At 42.8% G+C, this 15,807-nt stretch overlaps 1 protein-coding gene and 1 long non-coding RNA gene across 3 annotated transcripts in view; one reads left to right on the top strand and one right to left on the bottom strand.

The window, feature by feature from the left end:
• The window catches only part of RORA (RAR related orphan receptor A), a 185,566-nt gene that overhangs the window by 81,346 nt on the left and 88,413 nt on the right, over positions 1–15,807 (top strand). The window contains exon 1 of one of the 2 annotated variants that reach the window (XM_067749071.1): positions 3,030–3,207. The exons of the other annotated variant lie outside the window; for it this stretch is intronic. Coding sequence (XP_067605172.1) covers positions 3,177–3,207 — 31 coding nt within the window. The 5' untranslated portion in view covers positions 3,030–3,176. Of the gene's footprint in view, positions 1–3,029; positions 3,208–15,807 lie in introns of those variants that run through there. 2 annotated transcript variants of the gene reach the window in all.
• On the bottom strand, positions 613–3,033 carry LOC137230222 (uncharacterized). The gene is made up of 2 exons (XR_010946045.1): positions 2,462–3,033; positions 613–2,348 (listed from the first exon to the last, which is right to left on the bottom strand). It is a non-coding gene; the product is annotated as an uncharacterized lncRNA (long non-coding RNA).

Raw genomic sequence — 15,807 nt, 5'->3', positions numbered from 1 at the left:
TTGCTAAGTAACAGATCCAATGTGAAACCCAGTACGTAGGGACACCATGTGGGGCTTTCTCTAGAGAACTCTGAGTTGAATTACATGTGTTTTAAGTATGCAGTGTGTGCCTTCTTTTTCAGAGTTTAGCCAACAGAAATATTTGACTTGAGAATGCATGTATGATATAATCCCATTCACGGTAAAGAGTTCCCATCCTGTTTAATTATCTTCATGTAAGCAATATTCTATTTATGTTTTTTTTTTTTTCCAGAACACTTGGTAAAAATTTTTCAAATGGAAAGAATATACTGCTTAACACTGTTTTTCTGCCATAGCAGGCACCCCAGGAGTGTGTATTTAATGGAATCCAAATAATTATTCCTGCATTTCAATATTTAGCTGGTAAAATTTTGCACTGAAATGTGCATCTTTTTTGGCTCCAGTTTAGTAGTATTGAAGGGAAATACAGATCCTTTCATTCCTGACTGATTTACTTGGTTGAGGACGTATAACTGTAGAAAAGTTGTATTCCAAGAGGCTTTAAAAAACCTCTTGTTTTTACTTTTGAAGTTTCACAAGAGCTTTGTGTTAATATAAAGAACACTAATATACCCTGGGTTGAAAGCTGTGTTGAAAATAAAAGAATACATTTATTAGAGGCATGTATTACAAATAGCATCTAGCCACACAGGAAGGTTACGACAATATCTGAAATTCTGTTGCTCATTAGTTGTAGGGTGAGAATGAAATACATTTCTAAAGGGCAAGGTCAATATTACATTATCCTGGAAATGTCTTTGTTAAATAAATGTGTAAATATTTCAAATAAGTATTGTGAGAATATATTTCTATTGGGGACATATCTATAGGATGAATGATTCTTCTTGTAATTGCAGGAGCACGTGTCATGTTACATGTCATTCCCGATTACCGATTTCATTTGAAATGGCCTGGAAATAAATACCAATTACTAGTAATGTAAGACTATTTACCTTGGAGTCAGATGTCTGACAGGCAGACCAAATGGATTTGGTCATTTTCAAAGCATTATTTTCTAAAGCAGCATGCTGTTTTAAAGTAACACTGAATTTTCAGAGTGGTATATCTGGATTCGTTTGCAGCGAGTATGGACAAACACCCCTATGAGCAGGCACTCTCTGATGTTTTTCCATCCTTTAACAATACAAAGGATAGAAAATCATATCCAGGACCTACCAACAGGACAGCTTGGCATTACCCATCCTTGTTAAAGTCGTTAGGATGAGGGAAATCAAGAACCAAATATGAAGGATAGTGTCAGTGTAACTGAGGGGTGTTGCCTCACTGGAAGATGCAGTTGCATCATGGGAACGTGGTGTGACTTAATTTCATGATTATAAACATCACAGTGGGTATGGTTGATTCATTTGAAACCCTTGTCCACTTCGCTATGGCTGCGCAGCTGAGTTAACATGGGTAGATCTTGACTCCACGTTTCTAGGATTTCTTATTTTTGTGGTTTTATTTGGGGAAAACTCTAAAGAAAAAAACTGTGTTGGGATGACTTTAGTTGAAATCAAACTTTTATAAAGCTGCAGCTTGATTTAATGTACGATGAATTTTTTTTTTGACCTTCTAAATCAGAGCGCTCTGTAAATTTTGCCTTGAAGGGGGATGCGGGGGTGGGAGTGTATGAATCCTAGTTTTTCCAGTGCTGATTGTCTGCATGTGTTTTAAATTATGGGCCAACTCAGAGTCAAGGACAACTCGGTTATATGGGAAAAAATGTTAGGACTCTCCTTGTTTAACTACCATGAATGCAACAACTAATAACCATCTAGTATTTGCGTTGTAAATGGAGACACAGGCCATCAGAAAAGAAAGCAGAGTTGAAATTGTGTGAAGGAACTGGAGTAGGTAACAAACTTGGCTTTTGATATTTTTTTCTGCTACACTCAATACTGTTGACAAGCCTGCAGAAATTTTAAATAACACAGACTATGGGTATGTAGCATCTGAAATTCATAGTAAAGAGATTCATCTGACAATAATATCATGATTTAAGTTTCCACAAGACCAGTAAAAAGGATTGTTTGGAAGGAATTAGGTCTTAGCTGCAAGTTAAAATTCACAAAGTTGACCTTTAGAGGTTGTTTGCTTTTTTGTTGCTGTTGTTTTTTTCTTTTTTGTTTTTCCTGTCCAAAGTACCACAACATCTCATTTTTAGGGTATGAAAACTAGAACCTTTTCCACTTGTAGATTGGTTCTCTGGAGAGAATGGTGGATATATGGAAGAGCCTGGGAAATTAGTGGCTCAAATCGGCTGGCGACGTTCATTTAGGTGATTCACACAGAGTTTTCTGCTCTCCTTCCAGGTATCAGTGGTCCTGGGGGAAGGGAGAGGTGTAAACCAGGACCTTAGGTGTAGGTGTGATGAGAAATATCATCGTCTGGGTGGGCGGAGTTCCCCCTTCCCAGGCCGAGCCTCCCAGGATCTTACTGAGGAGGCGCTTACTCCACTCCCTGAGCAGTCCGGATGACTGCGTTCTCCACGGCCCCCGGAGGGGGCTTTACCTTCCGAATAAAGCTGGGGTGATCTGGGAAATTGGAAGTGAGGGTGACTACAACACCCCCCGCCCCCGCGCCAGACCGAACAAACCCCTCTTTTCCGCCAACGAGTTGGCACAGTTATCACCCCTGGGAGATCCGGAAAGAGAGCAGGAAAGTAGCGTCTGGTTGCGCCCCTCTAGCCCAAGAGGTGCGGGAGAAAGTAGACGCGCGATCTTCCGGGCGCTGCACGCCGAAAGCGCCCGGGCGGCCACAGGTGCCCAGGGAGGCGAGGAGAAGGCCGGGGGCCCGGGTGCGGGCCGGGGGCGTGGGAGGGCAGCGCCAGCGCGGGTGCGCCCGGGAGCCACCGCCGCTCACCTGCCCGGGGGGGCGGGGCGGGGCGCGGCGCGGCGCTAGGGCGCCCCCACCTCCCGCCGCCCGCCTCCCGCCCGGGGAGGAAGCGGAGGGGCGCGGTGTAAACAGAGCGGCGGCCGTGATGTCAGCCGGTCACATGGAGCCTCTTATGGCTCGGGATGGCTCTCGGCGGACGGGCAGCTGCGGCAGCTGCTGCTGTGGCTCAGGCGGCGGCGGCGGCGCGGCGGCGGCGGCAGAGGGGGCTCCGGGGTCGGACCATCCGCTCTCCCTGCGCTCTCCGCACCGCGGCTTAAATGATGTATTTTGTGATCGCAGCGATGAAAGGTGAGCCCGGGCGCCCCGCCGGGGCCGGGTGGGCTGGCTGCTCCGGGGGGCGGGGAGGCGGGCGCGCAGGGGGAGGGGTGGGCGCGCCTGCCCGAGCGCACGTACTGCCCGGGGCTGGGCGCTGGAGCCCCGCCAGGGCTTTTTGGGCCCCTGCAGGGCGCCCCCTGAGCCCGGTCGCGGGATCTGCCTGCCTCCTGTCGGGGGCAAAGGCGCATGGGCTGGACCCCTCTCTTCTGTCCTCTCCGGCTTCTGTCAGTCGCCCAGGTCCGCCTGGCACCCGGCGGGGCGCCCGGAAGAAAGTTTGCTGGGAGTCGCCGCGCTTCTGGCAGGGAGGGGAGGGTCTGAGGAGCTCGGAGGAGGCCAAGGGGCGCCCGCGACGGGTCCCCAGGGCCCGCACCCCGGACAGCTCCGGCCTACGTAGGGAAGGCGCCGCGCCCGGGCCGGGCCGAGCGTGCGCCCGGGCGCGGTGTCATTCCTGGGGACTGCTCAGCGTCCCGGGCCTTGCACCCTGCTCCCCCCCTCCCCCCTCCGCCGCCCGGCGGCCCCGAGCGCCAGGGCGGCCGCCTGCAGGGGTAGTGCGGCAGGTCCGCGCTGCGTGCCCGCCGCGGCCGCTTCCGAAAGCGCGCAGGCCCGAGCGAGACGGGCTTCTGGAGCGTGCCAAGACTCCCTGGGCGGCAGCCGCAGCGCACCCTCACTTGATACTTTGGGTTGTGGATGGATGTGGGGAGGCAACTTCTCCCCCCGCACAGGATTCGCGGGCAGTGGTGGAGGTTAGACGGCGGCGAAGGCCGGCGGGCGCGGGTTAGTCGCGGCCAGACCTCCTCGTCCGGCCTTCCGCCCTGATCCGAAGTCCTTTGCCGGGCTGGTGGCGGGATGGCAGCGGGGACTGGTTGCAGAGAGGACTGGCTTCAGGTCTTCTCAGGTGAGGAGGAAAGAAACCATGGCAAGTCAGGGAAAATATAATGGGAAAGCCAAAGTTTGGAGGTGCGCAGGAACTCGCCTGCGCCGTCCGGACAAGCCGAGACACGCAAACAGCCCGAGAGAAAACTCAGCCCGCAGCCCTCCGCCGGCTCGTGCGCCAGCAGGTTCTTCGGCGCCGATAATCTGCCCGCAGACCCGGCCGCTGGGAGTGGGGATTTAGAGCCCCATCTGTTTGCGGCGGACAGGGCTCCCCTCATACGCAGCAGTTTTGCAGACCCAGACTGTCCTGCGGGTTCTGCCCATCCGTGCGGGCGCGGAGCGCTCGTTAAACGTTTGCTAAGGTTGAGGTTTTGTTGCAATCCTAGATGAAGGACACCAGTTCGGTATCTGCACTGGGTTTACTTTCGGATCACCGAGCTTTGCCTTTCTTCACTAGAGATTGGGTGGCATCTCTTTTATTAATTATTAACAGGCCGAAATGTACTGGACGCTAAGATGAGCTGCTTGAGATGAAATCTTTCTATACGACGTGCCCAGAGCAAATTTTTGTCTTTTCCCCGGTGGCTTGGGGGAAATGAAATTTAATCATTTTTAGAATATGCAACAGATAAAGGAAAGGGTAGGAGACCTCCACGTTCTTAAGCACTTAACTTTTTTTTTCTTCCCAAAATGATTTTAAGATTTTCTTACCGACTTCTTATGCAGACGAAACGTATGCTTCTCCCCTCCCCCTCTAAAAAAACTTTTATGCTATTTCCAGCGGTTCATTAATCCTGTAAGAGTAAAACGATTCAGATAGCCTTTGTAGTTAAGACATTTTCTTCCGTTTTTTCTTTAAGGCGTGAAATAGATTTGGGGAGGTGTCAATGTTAATCCTTATCTATTTTATTTAGTATGATTGGTGTCGACTGAGGAAGGGTGAGCAGCTGATACTATTTCCCCTAATGAACACTAACCACCAAACAATAAGGAAAGTGCGTCTGAATGTTTTAACTTAATGTTGATGTTTCTGAGTACATAGGCTTTTGGTTTTGTAGTGCTAGCACAAAATGAAGTTCCATAGTATCCCTTAGTGATATAACCATGGGAATCACACCGCCACTATATCCCCCAAAAGCTCTAGCCCACACATTTGTCTTGGAGTGACCTCTGGCTGCCCCAAGATAATAGATGCATAGTATTGTGCTTTGCGAAAAGTAGCTCAGATGTACTGGCAATTCAGTTTTTCTATAAGCTCAGCTGCGGGGGGGCGGAGGGGGAAGGTGTAGAAATAAAATGCATTTAGACAATTAGAATATTTCATTCCCAATATCATAATATCCTGTGTCTTAATGGGATTATCTTGCTTTGGAGCTTATTTAAACTGAAGAAAAATAGTTTGTGGAAAATAAGGAATGCTGTAAATGTTTCCGTATCAGATTTAAGGGGAAAAAAAACTGTCCCAGAGTCATATTAAATACTTCCCTACTGCCTCTCAGTTTTAATAGTTAAATTGGTCCCATATGTAAGAGAGTTTGTGTAATTAGGTTTTTTATACAAAACAGAAACACTCTTTACAATATAGTTTTTTGGTATGTGTATGCATGTGGCTGGGGGAGGAGAGAACAAGCCACCATAAAAGAGAAACATTCTCTTTGTTGGCTGATTTACTGATGTTTTTAAAACATCATTAAAGCAGGCCTTTTGAGCTCACCAAAGAAGAAAATCCTTCCTCTGCATTAGTTGTCAAATAAGTTTAGGCTTAAAGTGGGCTTGTGCTTAGAAGTAATAAATCTTCATTTGAGCAACTCTAGTCTCATCCTTCAGTTTTGTTTTTGTTTAATTAACAACAGAATTCCAGTACCATTTGGATTGCTTCTTGAGCAAATGGAGAGAGCCAGAGATAACATTTATAATCAGGGGAGCACTTGTTCTACGCATCATAAAAGTGCTTTGGCCAAATGTCAGGCAGCAGCCAGTGCTGAAGGGAAATGCGAGCGCTTCATCAGTTTTAGTAGATTATACCCCCCTTTGCTTCCTAGCAGCAGAGCACTCAGCCTGTGTTCATGTAAATGGAGTTAAGGGAGTGAAGGGAGGCTTAAGGGGAATGTCTGTCCCATCATAGATTCTTCCCTCAGCACAATCCATGTACAAACACAAGGCATGTTACCGCTTTGAAACTACTGTATATGTGGGTGATAAGGGGTATTTCCAACTCTAGTAAATGTGATTTTATAGTTTTAAAGAATTTGGCCTTTCTCTTTCCCAAATGAAATTTGAATTTTATCCCTCGTCTTATTTTAAGTACTGTGTCAGTGGTATCCCTTAGCTGGGATTTTTTTTTCCATTTTCATGACTTTTGATGGGTAGGATTGGAAGAGGGTGATGGCTGGATCTTGGAAAGAGAAAACTCAAATAGCTATTTCAGACCCCAGAGTGCTTAGCAGACAAGGAGAGGTCAGTTCTTTTAAAGACAAAGAGGATCTCTGAGTCCATTTGTCCACTGGGTGAGGAGGGAGCTCGGACCTTCTATGAAGTGGAGAATATTTTAGAAGCACCATTTTCATGAGCAGTCTCTTGATTTTACATATTTCAATCACATCACTTTCAATTTATCATAAGTAAACCACTTTGCCCTCGATTTGAATTGAGTACCATATAATTTCTTTAATGCTGCCCAGTTATAAAATAATACAATTTCTAAACAGACTTAGTCCTTTAAATATATATATGATTTAAATATTAGGGCTTTTTTTTTTTTTTTTTACTATCTAGTAGATATATTAGTAAATATATTAATAGTTCTTACTAGACTCCTTTTTTTCCCAACCTTTCCCTCCCAGCCAAGTGAATCACAATAAAATGGATGAGGTCAGCAAGTAGATAATTGCAAAGCATCAGCAGTAGCACCTAGCTACTTTGTAATTTGCTCTGGGGCACCTAAGAAAATAATATTCACAAATGACCATTTACTGGGAGAAAAAGTTACTGGATGGTTAGATACATAGATAGATAGCTAGATCTGCACAGGTAGAGTTGAGTTTTCTTAAAATCTTCTCAGCTTATTTTAGTAATCAATAAACCCCTTGTGTTGAACTAATCTATGAATACTTTGTCATAGAAATTTTCTGCATGGATTCTAAGTATTCACAGTGTTTATTAATAAGAAATCAAGCCCGCCTTAACCTATATATTTCATATTTATTAATTAAAAAAAACATAATTAGATGCTCAGAGTTAGCCTTTATGTTTCTGTGCTTTAAAAATAATAATAATTTGAAGGGGTCCACCAGTGACAACACAGATGTGAATTCACATTTGATATTATCTCAAAGACCACATATTGACCCTTTGAGGAATGATTTACTTATTCTCTCTCCCTCCTCTAGCTCCTCCACCAACGATACCTCCCTTCCACACCAGCCCTTGAGTCATGGCCTTAGAGATTTGCAGTCAGAGATTTTTGTATCTGTCAGTATTGTCTGTGACATGATTGATCATGGTTTTTCTGTTCATTGTCAGAGTGCTATATCCGGAAATAAGAGGTCTAAATAGACAGATACTAGCATATATTAGCCAACAGGCAAAACGCAAGAAAGCAGTTGAAATCTTTTGTTTCTGGATTTTCTAAGCTGCATTTGTTAGCCCTCATCATCATATAAGGAAGAATTATGATGACTTTAAAATCTTTGTATAAAAATTAATGTCAAACCTGTTCCCTAGGTTTGCCAGCGATTTCATTTTTTGCCTTTGATTTCATTGCCTCTGAAATTTACTAAGCATTTCATAAACAAATCGCAGTTTGATGTTAATCTATATTTGTTTTCTGCTTTATGGTTTGCAGCCATTCTTGTCGCATTTAATCTTCCCTGGGAAGTCATTGACACTGTCGTGGTTTTTAGTCGAAGAAACTGAGGCTCACAGAGGTTATGTGTTGGTTAGCCAAGCTTGACAAGTGAAGCGAGGGCTAGAGCCCTAATTTCTACTGTCTTCACGCTGCCTCCCCTGGAGGAAGCTGTGAAAATGTCCTGGATATAACTTTGTCTCTAGTTAGTGGAAATTATAACTCTGGCGTTTATAAGGGAAAAAAATAGATTCAATTATGTAATGCTTTGCTGAGCCTAATATCTTTAAATTACTATTTAATAAAATCAATTTGGTACAAATAGGGTTATTCTTATTTGCTTACCATTAGCTCTCTTCATCCACGATTTTCATTAAGTCTGCTTCTTGTAAGAGGATCTGAGTGAAATGTAAGCATTACTTTCCTAAAGAATATGGAATACTATGAAATGCAGCTAACCTGTGTAACCTAACTCCATTATGAGAAAATCGAGCTGGAGACTTATCTATATGGTCCACTTAGCTTTAGGCAAAGGGAGCATTCAAAAACGCATCTTCTAAATTTCATATCCCTTTATGGAGTAGAAAACTCATGAATCCTTGGGCTTGTGAGTGCTGTCCTGGTTGTTTCCATGACAGCTAACGGGCATGATCATGGGCGTATTCTTGAGAAATCTGTTGTCTTTTAGAAAATCAGAGTCAAAGTTTCCAAGTAGATAGATCTGCAAAAGCTCATTTCTCACTTGATGGGGGTTTATTTCTCTGGCAACTGGATTGAGTGGTCTTTGCCTGAAAGCAAATAAGCATCATTTCATAGAGTCTCAGGGAGAGCAGAAACCTAAAATGTCATTCAGATACACACCCTCTTGGCATTTGGTTCCTCTCCACGGCGTTCCTGGCAAATTGTCTGGTTATGCTTGAACACCTCCTATGATGAGGAGCTCACTATCGTTAGAGGAAGCTTATTCCATCTTGAATAAGAAAATTATTTTTATTTCAAGCATAAGTCTCTCTTTTGTACTTTTAATCCCTCGATTCTGATCCTTTCTTTTGGGGCTGTGTACAATACAATTTAATCCATCTTTCATATGAAAGATTGCAAGATTGTCAGTTATTTGAAGACTAAGTATGAAACACACACACACCCTCCCTCAATCTTTGCTGTGTGTCTCCACTCCATTCTGTTCACAGTCAGCCTTCTAGCAACCTTGGTCATTTTTTTCCTCAAGCACATTTCAGTTTGACTAGAACCTCTTGAATTTTTGTACCACAACCCGAGTCCTAGTTGTGATATGATTGACTCAGCACTTAACCCACCATGTAGTAAAGAGAAAAGAGTTTAAATTTTGTTTTAATTTTTTTAAGATTCATAAGCTAGGTTGTATCTTTTGAACGTCATGACTAGCCTTTGTGCTACCGTTGTAATTTGTGAAAGTGGACCTTTGACCTACTTAGAAATACTTTTGGATGAACTGAAGTTGATATTAAATATCCAAGAAAATCAAAGATATTGAAAAAATAATTAAAGGAACATGAGAAGCATTTCTGAGGTGTTTTTCGCCAAAGTAGTGTGTCAGAGCTGAAATAAGGCTGCCCTCTAGTGGTTACTTTCTCATGGAATGCTAAAAGCGGTAACAGTGCCAATGCATTTCCCATCAGGCTAGTGGAGAAGGTCAAAGGTTGAAGTTATTTTCTCGATTGCTGTGGGACTTTCTACATCAGATTCAAAAGTGTAATTTATTGTTTTGCATGGTTGTTAGAAATGCGTCTGTGGGAGAGATAATGAATGTTAAAAGTTTGCTTGGAAGGGAATTTTTTTTTAAACTTAAGATAAAGTTGATTTATAAAATTCTGTTTGGCTCCATATTAAAGTTAAATATTTAAGTGAGATTTGGTTTGTGAGTAAACAGTTATGACCTTTGTGGTAATCCTTGTGTTTTTTTGTCGTTTGGTTGTTTGTTTTTAGAATTTCAACCTCAATTCTATTCCTCTACCCTCGAATATTTTTTAAAAAGAGATTGTCAGTCATTTTGATCAGAGAAATCCGGCATCTTCCCTTTTTAAATCTAAAGCTTTTTTTTCTTTCAAAAAAGGGAAACATTTAGAAAGAAGTAAACTATTGTTGATATTTTTGGCAATAGAGCAATTTTTCAATGGATGCAAAACCATTAACCCGCTGGTTTCTGAAGTCTTAGGGTTAGAGCATTTTATTCACTTAAATATATACAACTTGCCAAAGAAATTGAGTATATGTTACACAGGTTTTTAGAACATTATATCATTTATGCTTTAAAACAGTGCACAAAGTAGAGATAAGCATTCGTTTGTGTAATTTTTAGGATAATAGATAATACAAGTGAAATGTGTGCTTAGATTTCAGTGGTATATTGAGTGTGAAACTATTACGAAACAATCTGGTTTCTGTATTGGAATCAAAGAAATGATTATTGACCTTCCTATTTCCTTAAATATCTTTTGTTACTGATGCTACGGGGAGAGATGAGAATTCAAGTTTACGTGAATTTTGCATTGCTCAAGTAGTCCAGGCTTCTGAGCTGAGCTAGAATAACCAGGGTGATCTTAATGACAGATAATCACCAGGATTTTAAAGGACGACAGTGCTTACTTGTTCCTACCGGAAAGATTAAATTGCATCTTTACATGAAAAAGAAGGAAGGGAATTTTTAAAAAGTCAGGAAAACCTGCTGTTTAAACCTTTTCATCATAGAAATAAGGTAGTGGTTCAGAAGTGAAGACTTGTGGTTAAGTTTCAGATCAGTTACTGAAGCAAACCGTTTTTCAAACTGCGCCACCCAGAAGTGTGATTCTTTTACCACATGAGAAATATTCTCTTTTTCACAGAATGTTATTTTCATTTTGCAGTCGTTGGGTTTTTTTTTCTTCTTTTCTTTATCTCATGTCAAATCTTCGGTAGAACCCTGGGTATAAATAACGAAATAAAGTTGTTTCAGCAAATACTTATTAAGTGCCTATTGTGTGCTACGTTGTTGCCACCTGTGTGCTTTTATAATAGAACAAGGACACCTTCCTCCCTATCGTGTATCTTAAGCCATGAATCAGCGTTTAAAGACATGCACTGAGAAATTGCCTGCCATGCTTAACTAGAGAAAGCTGCTTTAAGACTTTTGAGCTTATAGGTTTGTAGTTTCTATGAAGTCCATGCCATTTAAAACAAAGAGTTTGTAACACTCAATGAAACATTAATGTAATTGGATAAAGTTAATCCTTCTATTTATGTGTGAACATGATTCCCTTCCAAATAAGCCATAGGGTAGCTCTAAAATCCTGCCTAAGCAGTGGCTCTGAAACTTTGGAGAGCAACCCATAACCAGAAGAGTTGCAAAGGCAGATTTCCGGGTCCCACCCATGGAGACCCTGATTCTGTCAGCCTGGTCTTCCCAACCCAGGAAGGTATTTAAAAGGTGTCTCAGGTGTTGCCAGTTCAGATGGTCCTCCTCACTCCCTCTGTGAAACCTCGCCCTTGCCTGTCAGAGCTCAGATGGGCAGCAGAATCCTCCAACCCTTCAATGGTTCCCAAATATCATTGATCTTCACGGTTAGCTGAGAAGCATTTAAAAAAACTAAGTGCCCGGTCTCTATCACCACCTATATGGATCACGATTCCGATGGTCTGGGGAGAGGCCAAGGAATCTGAATTTGTAAATCTCCCCTTGGTGACTGAGGATCTGACAGGTTTGGGAACTACTGCTCGGGTCTAACCCTCTCCTCTTACTAGTGAGGAAAGGATGCTCAGGTCAGTGATATTAAGGTAAGCCTAAACTTTCCTTTGAGGCCACTGAAATCTCCTTTCAGAGTGGGTGAGGTGCACACCATGAGCAGTTTCTGCCATTGTTTGGATGTTATTAACACATTTGAGATATTCTTCTGATTATTTCTGGCCTTTCTATCAACCAGTGTGTAGGAAAAAAGTGGGCAGGCTCCCAGTCTGTTACCCCAAATGATCCAAACAGAAGAGGCCCCTGTGATGCTTTCCCAACCCTGTATTCCTTTTCTGCATAAACCTTGCCCAGGAGCTCTGGCCTTCTAGCCCTCAGTGAGCCCCGAGGCTGGGTCTTGCCACCATTGTGACCACTCAGTGGGGCAGGCTGGGGATTGTGCCTCAAAAGTCAAGGCCAACTCCAGTGGCAACAGTGATGCCTCTTCTATGTTGCTTTTTTTTCAGCAACAAAGTCCAGGTTTTAGAGCCCTGCAAGTTGTGAATGCTTCCTATTTATAAGGTGGTGTTTCTCAGGCCCTGAGCACCTGGTGTGTATCTGCCCCCCTCCAGGCACTGGAATGGCGAAGTTTGAATGACACAGACACCACACTGCCTTTGTGCAACTTAGATTCTAGTCTGGTGAGACAGAAAAGTGGAACTACTCTGGCTGATGGTGGAGGAAGGCTGACCCCCTTCTGCACCAACTCCAGCCCCTCCTTCTTTGGAAAATGGCGGTGCCGTAGCCCATCATGTGGCAGATGTGATGTTGCCATGGGGGCAACAGCAAACACAGCAGGCTTCACCTCTGGTCTCTTCGAGTGTATGTTCTCGTGGGAAGAGGTAGATAATACCTAAGTAAACATATAAATGAACTAGATAAATACAGATAGTGACAACAGCTCAGCCAACATAGAAATTGTAATGGCTTAGAATTGCTTATGGCCTCATGGATGAACAGCAGGGAATGAAATCCAAGAATTTTTTCTAACCAGTGATGAATGTTGTGCCGTAGACCCAAGAGGGAGTTTAGAGGTCATCTGGTCTCTTAGTTCTCAGCCTTGTCTGCCCACTAGACTGTCTAGAGAGCTTTTTGAAAAACACCAGCCCAGGCTCCACTCCTGGAAGCTCTGATTTTATTGGTCTGAGGTGGGTCTCAAGTATTGATAATTTGTTAAAGCTGTCCAGATGATTCTGGTCGAGAAACCTCTGAGGTCCAACACCCTTATTTGACATGTGAGTCGTCCGTCCCCGGTGCAGGGCAGTAGTGTTGGATGGTGGAACCCCCCACCCCCACCCCCATGTAGGGTGGGAGAAGACATGGGTTCTCCTGCCAGGTCAGGCTACCTCAATTGCTCACTTTCCCCATTTGTAAAATTAGGGGAAATTGATAGCCATCAAGAGCTTTTCCAGCTCTCTCATTCTGTGAAAATGTTTGTCTTAAAACAGAAGGAAAGGTCTGGCTTCTCGTCCAAGACTGGGAGGAAGAAAACAAATACACTCTAGTTTCCTTATTCCTTGTCTCAACCCCTAATTGCTAGAGGTCCCTTCATCAGCTGATCGGTTCCTTTGGGGAGTGAAAATTTAAGGTAGAAAGAGGTAATTACTTTCTGCCAATTATTTAAATAAATTTAAGAATAAGCAAGCTTTCATTAATATTTATGCCCTGATTTAGTTCTGGTAAATTAGTCATACCTTATGTATCAAATTCTAGCCCAAAGCGTTTTTTGATGGTTGAGTTAAAACCGAGGAGGTCGGGGTAGGGAGGTTGCTTAAAAATGGAAGCCCTGGAATAGTCTTAAGCATCACACACCACAGTAATTTTATTCCTTACCAAATATTCCAGGCCAGAAACCCAAAGACATTGAGTCTCTCCCAATATATTGTTTGCAGTTTTTTAACAAGCAGAAACAGTGTATCTCTCCTGTGTTGCCAGCTTAATAAAAGAAAACTACAAAACTAAGTTCTATCATGAAAAATATTCTGCTTCCTTATCTGTGACCCTGTATCTCTAAGAACTTGGGTTTCGTTGAAACATTTATTGAGAAAGATACCAGTTCATTATAAACCAGCATGGTGTGATGTAAGCACCTTAACTTTATTTCCTTTTTGTGTGGAATCTCCCAGCGGGGTTTGATAATATTCGGCAGTTGCACAAATGAGAAAGGAGTTTGAAAAGTAAATCTGATGGGAGCCGGTAAATGAAATCAGAGCCGTGTATTTTTCAACAGAGATTTTTTGAGGATGAGCACATTGCCTGTTTGGCATGTATATATTTAAGAAATTGACACATGTTGATATACATCCATATGTTCTCCTTAGACAGAAAATTATAGAAAGCCATCTTCCTGTAACTTAAGCTACATCCATAATAGCAAGCACCTTCTGAAAATGATACCGTTTGACAAAATAATTGGCAGAAATCTATTTCAAAAGCAATGTTTCTATCACAAGCATAATCATGTAGAACAGAAGTGTTTTGTTTCCCCCACTGCAGAGAAACACAGTCATTTAATGTGAGTCAAGACTTCTCAAAGTTTTGGCAGACTTTCTAAGCCCCCTGTTGCTGTTGCATTCAGAATCCCTTTTAAAGTGGCTTGGAAGTTTCTGTATGATTTCAATGGCTGCTTAGGGGAAATATTGGCTAAACTCCTCATTTTGACTGTTAAGATGGCTTGAGTGTTTTCAGAATGTTTTCATTTGCTAGAAATATGTTTTGCGCTCAGGCTTCTCTTGTTGCAGAAGGTTGGTTACCAGCCGTCTGATGACGCCTCAGGGTGTTTACAGAAGATGTGGGTGCTATAGTTATATTTGAGCACAGCCCTCCTCCAATGAAGTGTGTGGTAGTCAGCAGAAATGCAAAAACATGTACTTAAGGATTGATGCTTGTAAGAGATGTGCCGTAAAGAAAAACGGTTGTTCAGATGTACGACATGACTGACAGCTCTCCTTGTAGGCATGCTAGTAACAATAAAGTCTAGAAGTTCAGCATCAAAGCGATCACAGCTTACTCCACCAGTGACTTACACATCAAAGAGAGAGCGCAAGACAAAGGAAGTGCACCGAGGTGTGTTTTTCTGCCTCGTAGCCAGATGCTCTGGGGTAGCTCCCAGAGCTCCTTTCTTGAATGCAAAGTGATTTTTTTGCAGATCAGCGTCTTCATTTCATAAATGACCAGGAATATAAAAGGAGGGCAAATGAGCTCTATAATTGCTCCCCGTCGCTCTAAGTTTGGTTAGGAGAGACTCATCGCAGGAGAGATTGGTCTCTGGTTTCCTTAAGAAGCGAATTGTGTACCGGCATGGGCAGCTCTAACTTCACCTAATAGGGTCCAAGGAATTATTCACAAAATAAGAGAGTACAAATTGGATACATTTCAAGTTGGTTGTTTTGAATTATGCTTGACATAAAACTAGACCTAAGTTTCTGGAGTTGTCCCCACCGGCACTCCCCCACACCCTTGCTTTTAAATTTTTTAACATTCGCCTTGTGGGTGGATTTTTTGCTGAATCAGGTGTGCGTTACCTAACAGGTGTGTGTGATAATGAAATTTAGACCTGTTACACCGGCTCTTAATTAGTCGCCAGATTGGTGCCTCAGTTCTGTCAAGCAAATGGTGTGTACTCCAGAATGCTAACGGTAGAACGGGAAGAAGAGTCTGGATTTGACTCCCCCCCCCCCACTTCTTGTTATTAAATTGAAAATAAAATTAACCATGCAAGCATTATGGGTGGTTTGAAATGATGTGCTTTTTTTTTTTTTGCTTGCCTTTGACATTTGAAGTTCTTTTATAGTTCATCTTCAGTAATTTACTCATTTTTAAATGCTATCGAAAAATAGTAGTGTTCTGCGTAGTCATTAATAAATACAAAGCAGCTTTCTCAAGGCTCTAGGGAGACCTAATAAACAACTGTGTTACTAATTGATGCTATACTGAGCTGACAAAAGTAGTGCATCGGTAAACAGAAGTTAGAAAGCAAGAAGTTAAAGAACTATAGGGGATTATGTAGACATCAAGGGTTGGAAATTATAATAAGGCCTCTTTAGGGGAGCATTAATTTGCATGTGGCTGAATTAGGACACCCAATTATTTCTGAGGACACTATGAGGAGCTCATCCAA

Source organism: Pseudorca crassidens, chromosome 1 (assembly GCF_039906515.1).
Source record: "Pseudorca crassidens isolate mPseCra1 chromosome 1, mPseCra1.hap1, whole genome shotgun sequence".
In the NCBI taxonomy this organism is placed as follows: domain Eukaryota; kingdom Metazoa; phylum Chordata; class Mammalia; order Artiodactyla; family Delphinidae; genus Pseudorca; species Pseudorca crassidens.
This window is presented reverse-complemented; position numbering and strand designations above follow the sequence as displayed.